General features: G+C 41.3%; 1 protein-coding gene across 5 annotated transcripts in view; it reads left to right on the forward strand.

The window, feature by feature from the left end:
* TBL1X (transducin beta like 1 X-linked) overlaps nt 1-15,488 on the forward strand; it is a 201,529-nt gene that overhangs the window by 157,563 nt on the left and 28,478 nt on the right. For all 5 annotated transcript variants that reach the window (XM_054211006.1, XM_054211034.1, XM_054211024.1 and 2 more), the window contains 2 exons: nt 5,352-5,497; nt 8,229-8,478. In XM_054211006.1, coding sequence (XP_054066981.1) covers nt 5,352-5,497; nt 8,229-8,478 — 396 coding nt within the window. The remainder of the gene's footprint in view (nt 1-5,351; nt 5,498-8,228; nt 8,479-15,488) is intronic.

The raw sequence follows: 15,488 nt of genomic DNA on the forward strand, positions 1-15,488 counted from the left end.
ATCATTTCTAAAACCTTGCTCATTTTTGTATCCTGTACCTGCCAAATACTTTCAAAGAGAACAGCATGTTACTTCAGAGATGAGGATTGGAAGAGCTGGTATTGTGCATTTCCAAAAAGAAAGACAATACAATGTCGGAGAAATCAATGAAATAAGAAATGTTGATTATTTCCACCTGGAGTGTTAAATTGTTACAGAAAAAAAGAAGGGGTTGTCACATTGTTTATGACTCCTCATTATTTTTATTTTTTTTCTCTCTACTGAAGTAATAACACCACTAATTTAGTGATTTCCAGAAATCAAACCTAAGATCCCTGGATTTGGAAACCTCAATCTTGACTGCTTGAGTTAAAGAAATAGGAAAATTTATTAAAGGAAATGACACAGACCTCCATCTCACTATTTTCCAGGACAGAGGGCCACACTGAGCATTAGTTATACAAAGATTTGTAGGAATGGGTTGTTACTTGTACTCAGCATTGAGATAGAGGCTCTTCATCATCAAGATGCCAGAGATGCGTGTGAAAGGCAATTCGATGTTCATAATTCTTTATTCTCTGTTTCATTCTACAGTAACAAATGTTTCAGTGAAGAATCACGTAGTATGAATAATTAAACTGAATAATTTGCAAATAACTTTGAGACATCTGGTTTTTTAAAAACTATTTGAACAGTATGCTAGTTAAATTTACCAGAGAAAGCTAAGCCCAGTTAGTTCACAAACAGAAAATTTGCAGTGTTCAATAGATCACTTAACTGTTGCTAATCAGGGCATCCCTGAGGTAACTCCTGCGAAGACTGAAATGCTTCAAAAGTCCTTGGTTCCACAGACCCCTCTTTGTCATTCCCTCCACCTGTACAAACGCAGCAGTAGGTGCTGTAGCTGTTACAATTTAAGAGTGCAGTTTAAACAAGACTGCTTTTTACGGTGCTAAAGGGATCGGAAAATGAAAGGAGCACTTAGTGAATGTCAGTTAGCTGGAGCTGTGATTGCCAGATGAGCTAGCACGGGGAATACTCGGCAGCACCCCGGTTGTGTGCCTAAAAGGAAGAATCCTTCACTCCAAGAAGAGGTGAGACACATCTCTGGAGAGCATAAGGCATTCCCCGGGCTGTGTGGCTGCCCGGTGCCCTTTCCTACGCCTACGTTTGAAAGGCGTATTAAAAACAATTGAAACTACGTAGCCTGCGGATCAAACAAGCACACAAAGAGCAGCACTAAGTGCGTTAAATCAAACTTAGTCATTTTAAGATCGATGACACATCTTGTTTTATGGGGAGGCCATTTTTAACTGAAAAAGGAGCAGCCAAGGGAAAAGAAATCTCGATCATCTCCATTTTTGCAGTTACAGCAAAATCTATCAGTGAAATTTTGCAAAACACAGCCCTACATATGCATTTTTTGGCACTGCCTAGGGCAAGAATTCCCAAATGGCTGTGTATGTACCACTGAGAGTATATACAGACACCTCGGTGTGGGAAAAGTTACAGCACAGAACCGGGACGTGTTATCACTGTCAATACAAAAAAGTGCAGGAATCTCTCAATGAGGAATTTCACTCCATTTTCAAGTCAAAAACACTTGTATAACAATCTTTTTTTTGGGGGGGGGTGTCATTTAAGTCATTTTTTTCTGCATTTGTTACATACTCCGTGCTTTTATACTCTGTAAAATCTTTCAAGACCAACTATTTCACAGTGGATAGGTCACCTCTCTTTAAGGTGATCATACCAAGTTCTGCACTGTTCATTTGGATGCTTTTTTTTTCATGTATGACAATGTATTTATAGATTGTACATAGTTTGACGGTTTATGTTTTCCCATCTTTTTTGAGGTAGAAAAAACCTGAAAGCCATTCTCTCAAGCCTGCCAAAAGGCGCCATTTAGGGCACTGGTCACGTTACGGCACAAGTGACTGCCTATCCGGTTCACTGGTATGAAACCAGTTCAGTGCGTGGCTGTGGTCTCTCCCCTCCTGCCCTTTGTGTTCATGTCTTTAACCTTAAAAGCTCATAGTCTCATTGCATGTGTCCTCGAAGGGTTTATTGCATTAAGATTTCATTTATTGGTGCTATTTGAATAGAAGCTATTGTTTTATAGAGTGATTAGCACAGTTACCAAAATGACAGAATTTATGAAAAATAATGCATATGGACACAGATTTGCAACTTTCATTCATTTCTCTGCTACTACAGCATTTTGAGTTTGGGTCTACTGTAATTTCATGTCATCCCTACCACATCCTTTCTTCAGCTCCTCACTTGCAGAGCACCTTCTGTCTCTGCTCTCGCTCCCCAGCTGCCTTGGCAGCCTCCACCAAGTCACTGGAGGAGGGGACGGGGCGCTCGTGTCTTGGCTTTGCGTTCCCCAGTGCAGTTTCATGAACTGCAGAAGGAGGGCCAAGTTAACATTTGTAACACAAGCTAGCATTTAAAAAAATTTGCCTTTGTTTAACAGAAATCACCTTTTTGTAAGACTGAACTGTAGAGCTGCAACATTGCTATATAATTCAATGTACTCACACGCAGAGCCCCAAAGAGAACTGATGACATCTGGTAACTATAAAAGCAAAGCTCAAGTGATTTTTCAGTGTTATCAGAGACCTGATGTGGGTACAGCTTCATTCAGGATTTTGTTAACTGTGTGTGTTACTTTTAAAACCGGTCTACTTTCATATGAGCCTTACATAAATGCTACGGTAGTACAAGAAATCAGGAGGTAATTAGCTATCGGTCGGTGGTCTGGTTGAGTTGTTTCTGTTGTGTTTGTTTTTCTTTTAATTACAATTGTGTGGGAGGATTTTTCTAAGAGGGGTGAGGAACACAGTGTCTAGCAGCACACGCTTATGCAGTTTTGCTCCATTGATTTTCAGTATTTGGATCTTATCGGATAAGATTGTAGGAAAGTTTGTCACAGCTGCTGGAGACGTGTGAGTGACATTGCTCTTCAGTGACAGAGTAGCCAGGAGTTTTATGATTCCTCATCTAACAGGTGCTTTGGTAATAGTTTCTTAGCATCGAGAGAAACAGTAAAATAACAAGATTCATTGGAATAACACAACTGGGTTTTGTGCTGAGAAGTTCCTTCTCATGCGCAGCCAGGTGGGGTGTGTTGCTCTTTGGGGATGTGGCAACTCAGTACTGGACAAAGACAAACTAGCTGGACTCACAAACCAGCTGCTGGCTTTTTTAGCAGTCAACTTCAGTGCTTCTGGACAACAGCATAACTATCTCATTCTTCTCCATTCTTAAGTAGATTTGCTGGTCTATCCATCATGCATTTTCATCCTTTTCTTTCCATCCATCCATCCATCCATCCATCCATCCATCCATCCATCCATCCCATCCATCCATCCATTCCGTTTCAAGAAGGTGTTTTTATTGTTGTTGTTGATGATGAATTTAAATACATACAAATTAAGTGGGATCTGACTCTCTAATTCTGGTTAGTTGCATGACGTATTTATACATACATAGAGATTTCAGTGTTCAGTGATGAAGCCCTAGATCTCTCTCGGGCACAGGCTGTGTATGCTCAGTGCCTGATTTCTTCCTCATTGTGGCGCCCAGTAATGTGCTTAGGTGTCCTACAAAACTAATAAAAAGGGAAAAGCACTGCCCTGCAGATCTTAACAGTCTATTTTGGATGCAGCAGGAGGTCCAGCAGCTCATAAACTAGACCAGGACATAAAGAGCAATACAGGATAAGAATTGGACCAGTGATTAGATAGATGATACTACAGTTTTTCAGGTGGTTTTTGCTGGGCTTTGTTTTTATGCCTTCTAATGCTACGTAATTCTGCTCATAGGTGGACCTGCCACTTCCTAAAAAGTATCCAAAGCATCCCAAGCATCCCCCAAAATGGGGGGAGTGCCATGAAGGGAAGGTAGGATCGGGAAAGGAGAGAATAGAGGCTGTCACCAGGAAGAGGAGAAAAACAAGGCAAAATAAAACGTGTAGGGAGGGAGAATCACAGAGAAATACATACCTTGGTTTCAAATGTGGGAGGCATGCTGTTTCTCGGCTTGTTTTTGCTATCTATCTACGTTCATAATTGAGCTAGCTGCAAAAAGGATCTTGAAAACAATTTGAGTGAGAGAGAGAAAGCATTATTGTGGAGCGAGCCCAAAATCCCATCCTCCAGCCCACACACAATTGGACATTGCAGTGATATGGGGGAAATCCCTTAACGGACAAAACTATAAATGAAACTACTGTTGACAAGGGGAAGAGGCACTGCTATATTTAACGGAAGCATTTTCATTTGAGAGCTGCTTTCTTTTTCTTCTGTTTTTTTTTTTTTCTTCTTTCTTGTCTAGTCGGTGGAGACTGCAAGGGCTCTTCCTGTTTGAGACGGTGCATGGGTGGTTTCCCCAAGGCTTTTAATGTTAGATTAATGCTCTGGAGACAGTGTGGTGATAAATGGGTTCCTACAGTTATATCTACATCCTGTTCCCCCTTCCCCCTCCCACATCTGTCCCTACGTACAGTCTCTCTGCAGCGCTCACATTCATACCCAGCAACAGTTTTCAGCAGCTTCAGCTAGCATTTAAAGCACAGCTCCTTCCTTAAAATGTGTCCAGCAAAATTCTTTGATTTTCAGTGCCATCACCTTCATTACCCCTTATTTCTAGGACAATGACAAAAACGCGACAGGTCAGAGCAAGACTTCTGGTTAAAGGACAGGCTGCCACACTGGCTTGTCATCTGCTGTTTGGCAGATCCCATTTAATTACTTTTGCTATTACTGTTCACTTTCAGAAAATAGGTTTATGGGAGCAGCCTTTCTGTTGTTTCACGTTTTAATGGCAATGCTCTGCACGTCATACTGTACTCAGCAATAAATGAGCAGAGGATTTTAAATCTCCTCCCTGGTATGAGGGAATGGCTCCCCTGTGTCAGCTGCATCTATGGCTTGATTTTATACAACTTGTGCCCTGATAGGGATTTAAGTATTTGTCTTTGGAAAACACCCACTCTAAAATACAGCAAGGGAAATGAAGATTTGAGGCATTTTTTTTCTAGCTGGACTTGCCCTTGTGGCAATTCCGATTTCTTTATGTGTTTGGTTTTGTTTTCAGTTAGTACGGTTCTCTAGTTACTATTTTTCTCTGTGCGCATTTCCATTTCTATACGGCTTCCCCTATACGTGCAGGGCTGGGGACGGGCGATGGCAGGGTGGTGAGGATGGCTCTGGTTAACCTCCCTGGCTCTGTGCAGCCAGCCCCCGTCCTTCTGCTTACGCGGCAGCGTCTCTCAGATCTCGGAGCAGGATTATTTTTAGACCGTGAAGGTGTATCTGGCTGGTGCATTTAGATTTCATGTCATGGCTTCCTTTTCCTGCTCTCAGGTTTCTCCCACTCGGCCTTCACCTTCGGTATCGAGAGCCACATCAGCCAGTCCAACATCAACGGAACACTAGTGCCACCTGCCGCACTCATCTCCATCCTCCAGAAGGGGCTCCAGTATGTGGAGGCTGAGATCAGCATCAATGAAGTAAGTACCCCTGCCACCACCCCTGCCACTGCTGACCGCCACGCCGGGGCTTGCATCCCAACATCCCGAACAGAGATGCAGGCCATCAAGTTTCTCTTGATCTGGTTTATTTTTGGTTCCTCATACTTTGCCTCACCCCCAGCACAGAGCTGAAAAGCTCTGAGGTAAAAACGTATTTCAGTTTTTAGTTGTGGCATTGAGGCCTTCTTTGTGCTTAAACAGATTTTATGGTGTTTCCACTACCCCCGTCAACAAATCTGGGGTGCACAGATTCTTGCAGCAGACAAGGAAGCGTGTCTGTGTTTACGGTCTTGTGTTTTCAAGGTCACAGCAGAATTTGGCAGGAAGAGTCTGCAGTGTAGGTTAAAACTTCACTCCATGACACCTGCTAGCAGGCAGCACTGCTTGCAAGCCTTGAGAAGCCTGATCAAAAATCCACGGAGGTCACTGGAGAGATTCTCTTTGATTTCAGTGACTTTGGCTTAGATGATCTGAGGCCAGGCATCATCCTCTCCTGTACAGGGCGAAACGGTTGCGTGTAAATTCTGACCCTGGCAGGGGCACGGGTTGTCTGTGGGGATTGTATGAGCAGCCACAAAAGTGTCTCTGTTCTCCTTGAACTGCCAGGGAAAACAAAGAGGGGATGTGGGAAAAGCTAGCATTTTTGCCCTGCCAGCCTTAAAGGCATGATGCTTCAAGAGGGAGTGAAGCATGACAGATAAGCGAGTACTGCATCACGAAATATTTACCATAGATATTTGTAATTGACGGAGATCTGTAATAAATATTAACGCATAAAAAGCTACTGCTTTTTCCTCTGTAGCTGAATGTAGCATGTGAACAGCATGGGTGAGAACAAAGGAATATAAAATAGATAAAAGGTTGTGTTGTTTGCAATGTGTAGTTTGGAAACTCATTTGGTTTTATCACTAGTGTTCTGTGTGGTTTTCTTTTTATGACTTGATACTGTGTTTAAGAGTTGTATATGTGTTATTTTTTAATTGGGGCAATGGCTTTTGACATTCATGCCAAGCTGCACTTTGATGCAGTTGTAATAACAAACCAGTGTTAGGAATCTGTCCCAATTTGCTGCTACTTAACATTTTGCTCTGTGCCTGAAATTGGATCTACACAGTTAGAAACTTCCAGCCATGAACAGCACCTATCAGTTCAGGTCGTATGACAGCTGTAGGGGTCTGCTTCTGTGCATCCAGCTTCAGAATTGGTCTCAATTGAGAGAATAATTCAAAAATATGTATGTTGTCACCATTAAGATTTATGTTGCTCTCATCATCGTTTGATTCTGTTCAAATACATACATTACAGCAAAGCAAAGACCATCCTTTGTGATGGCTGAACACCAGTAATGGCTATGTACATGCTTCTGTGTGTGTGCTTATTACTTAAGAGCAGCAAGTAATCGGTGAGTCTATAAACTAATGTGTATAAAAATTAAAGTATTATTTGTGATCTGTGAAAGGACAGTCACGGAAATAGTCCAGTGAGCAGTTTTAAAGTTAAAAATGTAAGATGCCAAAACCTATTGGCAAACATTTTTTTCATTGTGTAGCAAGAACATGAGCCAGCATTCAAATAAATGTCAGTAGAGTCATTTACATAAAAAATGTTTAGGAGAAAGAGCACTTATATTTTTCTTCTCTAATGACTCTTTCCTCCTTTTTGTTCACTGTAAGGAAACAAATATGTATTATCTTAATATTGTAATTGTAAGGGGTAATTCATTGAATAGTCCAACAGAAGCATACTAGTCAGACAAACGACTATTTTTCTTTATTAGTTATTGTTGTCTATTGAAAATTATATTGTTTCCCAGCTACTTCATCTATCCGTATCCTAGTCTTATCTGGTATTCCTCAAACATAAATCTTTCACTGCTAGGTCTTGATTATTTCAAGGAATTAAAGGGAGTTTGCAGAAGATCAGTAAAATGGCACTCCATGGAGGCTACTAAAACCTTTTTCCTGTATTTAAGATAACAGGAAAGTGAAAGTGAAGGAAAGCTAATTAGATATAGCAGTTGTTGACCTGAGTCTGTATTAAGTCTTAAAAAACAGCCCTTAAAGCTTAACTCAATTGGTTGTTAAACCTGAAGCCTAATTTACAGAAATCAAAATGAAAGCCATAACTATTTGGGATAAAACTGGCAGAATAAAGGAAAAATAATGATAAAGCAGTCCTGTACAATCAGCTACAACTGGTGGTGTTGGGCTGATGAATGCCATGTAAGAAACCACTGAATTTATGCATACATCTTGTTTTGGCTGAGGTTCATTATTATTCAGCTGCTTCCATTCCTGTGCCTCTGCAAGTGCAAGAAGACAAACAGTTCAACCAAAGTCTATTTGCCTTTGTCGTGGCTTTAGCCATGACTCTTTTTTTCCAAATAAAAAACAAAGAGAAGCTTTCTGTCATCAGTCAGACTTTTTTTTTTCCACAGCATGAGTTTTTTTTGCATCTGTAAAGAGTTCATATGCTGGAATTTTCTATGAAATTCCAATAAATGACTTATCCACTGAACACAACTTAAGTACCACCATCATGGGTCTGAGAGAGAGACAGTACGTACTAATGTGGCACTGTTGGTTAAGTCAAAGTGCACTATCTATCTTCACACAACCTAGTTTTGTTTCTTTATATCATTACCTCTTTGCCGACCTCAATGATGAAGATCCTAAACTTGCAGTTTCACTTCTGCTCATTTTCCCTGCAGGATGGTACAGTATTTGACGGCAGGCCAATAGAGTCACTGTCTCTGATAGACGCGGTGATGCCTGATGTTGTACAGACCCGGCAGCAAGCATTCAGAGAGAAACTAGCACAGCAACAAGCCAGTGCAGCGGCGGCAGCGGCAGCAACGGCAGCAACAGCGGGAGCAACGACGACTGCTGTTTCCCAGCAGAACACACCAAAGAACGGAGAAGCCACTGTGAATGGAGAGGAGAATGGGGCACATGCAATAAGTAAGCCGACCCTTGCAGCTGCTTGCCACTACAGGGCAATTTGGGTTTCAGTAATATTCTTGTACTTAGTTGGTGCCTGCAATGCAGTAGAACTCAGGGGAATCATTCCAGGAGGGCGAGGTATTTCTACAAAGGCTGCTGAGTAAAAATCACGTTTCACATCACAGTACTGTGTTTTACTGGTGTCCTCTTAGAATCAAAAAACTTCAGGTATCTTCAGAATTGCGAGTCGAAGACAGTATCAAGAAGTGAAGCTGTATGCTCTTCATTAATGTAAGAGACACAGACTTCATTAATATTATTAGCTTTATAGGTGCTTTTAGATAGTTGATAAAAGCTGGGACAAGCTGTAGCCATGTTGGTCATTTTGGCCAGGCTAAGAGGGAGGTAGGTTGAGAGGCTGGGACCTACAAGGCCTGTCTGTGTAAATGAAACATGGCCAGAGCATAGCCTTGAGTACTAACTATCCTATGATCCTCCATAGCCTTGACATGGTCCTTGACACAGTTTGGCCTATACCAGCAGTCCATTCTTGTACAGCATGGCCAAGCACAGGATCATCCATAGCCTTATTGGCGTGGTCCTTGGCCCAGTTTGGACTATACCAGCTATCCATCCTTGAACAGCATTGCCAAGCACAGGATAGAGGGTCACATGTGCCAAGGACCATTCCCAGCAGACAGCTTGGATGCAGCCAACCTGTCTTGAAGGCACAGAGGAAGGAGTTCTTCGCCTTTATTTAATAGCACATGCTTAGTCATACAGTCCACTGCAGATATCTAAGTGAAGGTCCTACCTTCCTGAGGTTTCCTTAGACTGTGGGAACAGTTGGTTCTCAAGAGCTCTGAATGCACTTTTGTTTATTGGTGACAGCGGGAGATTGCACTCATATCGTAGACATCTGAAGTCAGACGTAGAACAAGGAGGGGACATACCTGCTAGTGTAACTGGATCTTGATGACTGTGCTAACATTGTCGGGCAGATATAATTAATGGTTCTGGTTTCTGTGTGCAAGCCGTATTAGGGCACTCTCTAACTTCTGAAATGAGACCTTAATGCCTGATTGCCTTCTGAGGAAATTCTAGAGGAACGTGTGTGGCAGGTTTTGTAGGAAGCCCCAGCAGCTCTTTGGCTTAGACAAGTTGCAGGTCAGGACTGTTGTCATGTAGCAGATTTTATTTGTTCTGCAGTATAGATACCTTTATCAGTCTCCATCTTCTTTTTGATCTGAATGGATTCCTCTGTGGGTCAGTGAGAAAAATGCTTTCAAACCAGGTTTTTCTTCAGAGAACTCCAATTAGACAGGATAGTTTCCCCCAATAAAACTGCAATGATTTAAATTACATTTTTCATATGAGAAAGGCAATTGTAAAAAAGTTCTGGAAAATTTAAAAGTATTAATCTGTCTTTAGACTACAGATCGCATATGTTTTTTCTTCCAACTGACTCTTTCTTTTGAAATTCAACTTATTTCATACATGAAGGGATGCAAACAGAAGTGAAAGCACTTTTAAATGTATCAAATTCTGACATTTTGTTTGACGCTTTCCTTCAGCTGATTTGTGAAAATTTTGGGGAAGTGTCTTCCTGTGTCAGAACCAAAAATACCAAATTCCTATGGTAGAAAACAGATTATTGGTTCATCACTAATACAGAACTGCTCAGACTTGGTTCCTTCTGATCTGAAGAAACACACAAACTATTGTATTAATAAAAGGAAAGCCTTGCAGATCAGTTCACATGTATGACCACAGTCTAAGCCTTGGTTTCTCAGATCTGCCATTTTATTATTGAAAAATAGTAATTCTCACAGCAGTTGCAGTTGCAGATCTTTCTTGGAGTGTTGAGGAGGAAAAGTCCTGTATGACTTAATATCATACAGTAGCTCTGTCTGGAGCAGGACGCAAGAACATGACGCTGTGTTGTCCAGTAAAATTTCACAGAGGTAGGGTACGTGTCAACTAGTCAGATACTCTACCAGATAGCAAAATTTCAAAGCATTAGTGTGGCTAAGCAGCCTATCAGACAGACCAGTTAACTGAGCAGTGGCAATGAGAAAACAGAAAGTCCTTGAGGAGAAGCTGGTTAGCTGGCATGTGTTGTTGGCAGCTGCGGTTGTGCCATTTGGTCATCCTGGGTGAATGGGTGAGGTCTGCAATTTAAGGAGAAAGAGGCTTTGGGGAGAAGCTGCTGAGAAATCCAGGAACAGCCAACTCTCCGATCTATGGGACTCCCTCGCCTTGTGACTTTCTGTCTGAGGCATTCGGAGGATATCAGCAAGGTGGTGTAGCACAACTGCAGATGAGGATTATACATGGGCGATGCACACAGACCTGCAAAACTGGCATTCTCACCCTTGAACAGACCTGCTTAAATAAACTCCAAGACATCTGCCTCCGTAATTGTCTGAAACCACTAGAAATAAAGAATCACAGAACCACAGAATCTTCAGAGTTGGAAGGGACCTCTGGAGATCATCTAGTCCAACTCCCCTACTAAAACAGGATTGCCTAGAGCACATCACTCAGGACGGCATCCAGGCGAGTCTTGAAAATCTCCAGAGAAGGGGACTCCACAACCTCCCTGGGCAGCCTGGTCCAGTGCTCTGTCACCCTCACCGTAAAGAAGTTTTTCCATGTATTTGAACGGAACTTCCTACGTTCCAACTTGTGCCCATTGCCCCTCGTCCTGTCACTGGGAACCATTGAAAAGAGTCTGTCTCCATCCTCCTTCAACCCACCCTTTAGATACTTGTATGCCATAATAAGGTCTCCCCTCAGCCTTCTCCAGGCTAAAGAGTCCCAGCTCTCTCAGCCTTTCCTCATAAGGGAGATGCTCCAATCCCTCAATCATCTTTGTTGCCCTTCGCTGGACTCGCTCCAGCAGTTCCCTGTCCCTCTTGAACTGGGGAGCCCAGAACTGGATGCAGTATTCCAGCTGTGGCCTCACCAGTGCAGAGTAGAGGGGGAGAATGACCTCCCTTGACCTACTGGCCACACTCTTCCCTGTGCAGCCCAGGATTCCATTGGCCTTTTTGGCAACAAGGGCACATTGTTGGCTCATGGATAATTTACTGTTTACCAGGACCCCCAGATCCTTCTCTAAGGACTAACAGATCTGGCTGATTAACACTCTTACAATTGTATTTCCCTATCTTGTGGTAAAGTTAGAAAAATATAGTTAAGTTAGTGAAATAACCAAAGGGTCATACGCTTTCCTTTCATTGCTTATGCAGGGCAAACTGTATATCCAGCCTTACCTTTTCCCTTATCCCTGTGTTCAGAGTCTGTTTAGTTTAGGATAGACTAAGATGAAAGATCTGGCAAGACCTTAGATTACGACAAAAGGTTTAAGGTAGGATGGGACAAAAGTTTAGGATAGGACATAAAATGGCTTAGGTAAGGACAAAAGGTTTAGGATGGATAGGACAAAAGATGAGAATAGGACGTAGGATGGGTAAGGTTGGGTGACCTTCTGGGTAGAGAAAATTGATGATAAATAAGACGTAAGAAACTTCCCAAACTTCTATTTTCACTTTTGTTGGATTGCACAGAACTGACGTATATAGGGATGGTTGTGACTAGTGTGCTAGTCCTTAGTCATAACCTGGAAGTCACCCGTGTATCAGCCTGTCATGAAAAGGCGTGGTGGGGGGAGTGAGTAAAAGAGATATCTTTGGGAAGTTATCTAGTTTGCATTTATTCTGACATGGAGTTCTCCATGAGACAATAAGTCTTCCCAAAAAGCATTAATATATTTAATATAATATGATATATTTTTGTATAAGTTATTGTTAATATAATATGATAGCGTGATTTGATTTAAGAAAGGGAGAGACACAAAAACATCTAGCAATAACAGCAGTTTGAGGGCAGATTCAAATACTAAATAAATAAAATTGCTGCCTTCTATTACTGCTTCCTGAGTAATGTTTTCAGCTTTAAAAATTAGTAAAAAAAATAAAAATTGGCATGTCGAAATGGAGCCAAACTTTGGATTGTTTTCCAACTCAAATATTTTTAGTGTCGTTTGTTTCATTATATTTGCAAGGATTGGCTTGGTTTTAAGAAAAATAAAGCTCTGGAAAAAAGGCTGAGCCCAGTTCCTTTATTATAATTACAGTTGTAAAGAACAACTTCAGTGAAAGGTCTGTCAAAGATTTAAGTAAAAAACCACATTTCCTGAGAAAAGACAGGGTTAGGTAAGATTAAAAATATATCTTTTTTTAATTTGGAGGAAATAAAGTTAATATTACTCACTGGTGTGTTAGAATTATATAATTTTAAAAACTTAATACTTTGGGGGCGGAATATGACTTTTAATCTCCAGTTATTTTGCTTTTTTAATACATTTGAGGAAAAAAAAATAGAAGAATATGGCATGGGCTTAAACAAAGATCCTCTGGCCTTTAGAAAGTGGTTTGTGTTAACATTTGAGCAGTGTCCTCCTCTATGTGACCTGCAGACTTAGTTTTTCACCTGTGAGGGTCTGTTGCAAACTGTCCTCTCTTTCAGAGACCCCTCAGAGGTGTTCTTTGTGCAAATGAGATCTTAACTGAGAGCTTTCTGCTCTGAAGATACTTTGAAAAAAAAGAAGCCTGTTCTTCATGGTTACTGCATCTTACTTATCTACTTATCCTCGTTCCCCGTGCACACATTGTGTCTGCATCCATAGGAAAGCCAAACTTTCAGATGGGACCGGGGCTCACAAGAGCTTGTGCTGTGTGAGGAGCACAGCACTCTTAATGAGGTGCCGCCTTGTGCTCAGGGGTTTCTGCAGTTTTTTGTTGTTAATCATAATCATATCCGGTTTATATTGCTAGCAACTATCTGAATCTGAGAAGAGCCTGAAGCAGTTTCACAGAAGCATGATCTGTCCTGTTTGTTCAATGAGGCATTTCAAGTTTTGTGCTTAACAGTAACACTCTAAGTACGAATCTTCCTGACTACTGATGAAAACCAGAAGAAACACGTAGAATATGAATATTTGCGAACAATTTCTGAGAGACTCCTCATCTTTCCCTCCCTTTTCTCCTGAACCATCAAAGCTGTAGTGTCAAAATCTTTACTGGAAGACAACAGAAAATAATCCTGCAGGTATTTCATTGCTGCCAGAGGCCAGTCAGTCTTCCATGTACTAATGCAGGTATCAGCCTGTCGAGGTTTCTTTTTCACAGCATGACTATTTGGGGTTTTTTTCACAGCAGTTAATAACATTCAAAGTGTGTATCTAGGTTCCTCCATCTGGCCATGTACAAACGAAAAATATTTCGAAGTATGAGACGGCCTTGTTCTGATAGCACCTCATGACTCTGGGACCTTGGAGCAATGTTGCTTCCAAGCTGTCATTTGGTTTTGTTTGAGAGTGAAAAGCAGCTCTGCCGTCAGAGCCAGGCAGGTAACAGTAGGATCTTATGTGGTAAGAGTAGCATCTCATTTAAATTTTTCAAATTAAAACACTTGCAAGATCTTACTTCTTGATTTACCCCCAGCTTCCAACTCACACTGTGTACAGGACACAGATGAATGCATAGCCGTTACCATGCTGGTGTTTTTCTCATAAAAATGTGCTTTAAACCTGGTGATTCTGTGTTGTGATGAGAAATAAAGGATTGCGAGTTCTAGACTCATATCTTCTGGTGGGTTTTAATAGCACCTTGTTCTTCATTGCCCTGATTGCTCAGAATATCATACCAAAGTTGCCAGCTGCTAGTGTCAGGCTAAATCTTGAGTACTAGTCTATCTTGACAGTATTAATTGTAGTGGTTATACACATAGGGAATTATCAAGGAAAATGCTTAACAAAGGGACTCAGCACAGGTGTAGGTTTTACACATAGTCATTTGTAATATGTTTAGTTTTATGCAACAAGTCCATAGGTAATATGTGTAGTTAAAATACAGATATTTTGAATTAGAAATGTGAGCTGTGAAATTACTGTTAGTTGTTTTCTAATTTTGATACTCAGTGCTATGCAACTCATTGAATTACATGTGAATTCCATTCCATCTGTGGCATAGATATGGCACAGACATAGTTAATAGGGTTCCTAACCAAATATGCAATGAGAAGTGCTGCTTGTTTGACTCAGCATAAATTAGGCAGAGCAGAACGGGATATTTGAAAGCCCTGGGTAAGGGTGGAAATCTGGAGATCTTCCTTCCAATGGCAGTTGTGCAACGTCATAGTCTGTTTTGCCAGTTGACAGGCAATAGCTCAGCAGAGCTTGAGTATCAGGACAGATGGCTGATTTTAAATGCCATAAACATGTGGCAATAAAGGAGCATAATTATTCCACTTGCAAACCTATGGATCTCCATATGTGATCAAAGAATGACTAACTAAAAGACTTAACCCAGAATGAGAACTTGGATTTTGATCAATCAGAGCAGATCAGCTGGCCAAGGCATTGATTAGCTGACACGAGGCTGCCTTTCCCCCAGCCTGCCAGCTCTGCACTCTTGGATGTGCTTTCTGCGAAATGGGCCACACTTCTGCGTGTAACATCTGCTGTCTGGTGTTTCAGCGTGTTACCTGTCCTTGATTGGTGCCTTGCTCGCAGAGGATAATAGTCTTGTGCTGCTGCCAGGAAGTGTAGTTTGAGCTGAATGAGGAAGATTTATAATGAAGCAATGAAAATCTGGAGTGAAAACATTGTTCATGATGCAAATTGGCATGAATTGCTGCCACTAAAAGAAATTCATCATTTTAAATTCACTTTTTTTCCTTAAGGAAATAAAAGAGCTTTACAAAAACAAAGTTACTTAGACTGCAGTCTGAAGAACCCCAGAATTACAGCGTGTGGGTTAAGTATATCTATGCCTCAGTTGGTACCTTTGGGTATATTATGATATCCTCGAGAAGGTGACCTCTCACTGTTTCACTGCCATGCTCAGAGAATGAGGCCCTTACTCAGTATATTCTTCATCTGTGAGTAGCACGCATATTACTTACAGGACACTGTGTAAGAAAATGTGTGGGCTGTATGTAACTTTTTTTAAAAGAACAGC

This window comes from Rissa tridactyla, chromosome 1 (assembly GCF_028500815.1).
Source record: "Rissa tridactyla isolate bRisTri1 chromosome 1, bRisTri1.patW.cur.20221130, whole genome shotgun sequence".
NCBI lineage: Eukaryota > Metazoa > Chordata > Aves > Charadriiformes > Laridae > Rissa > Rissa tridactyla.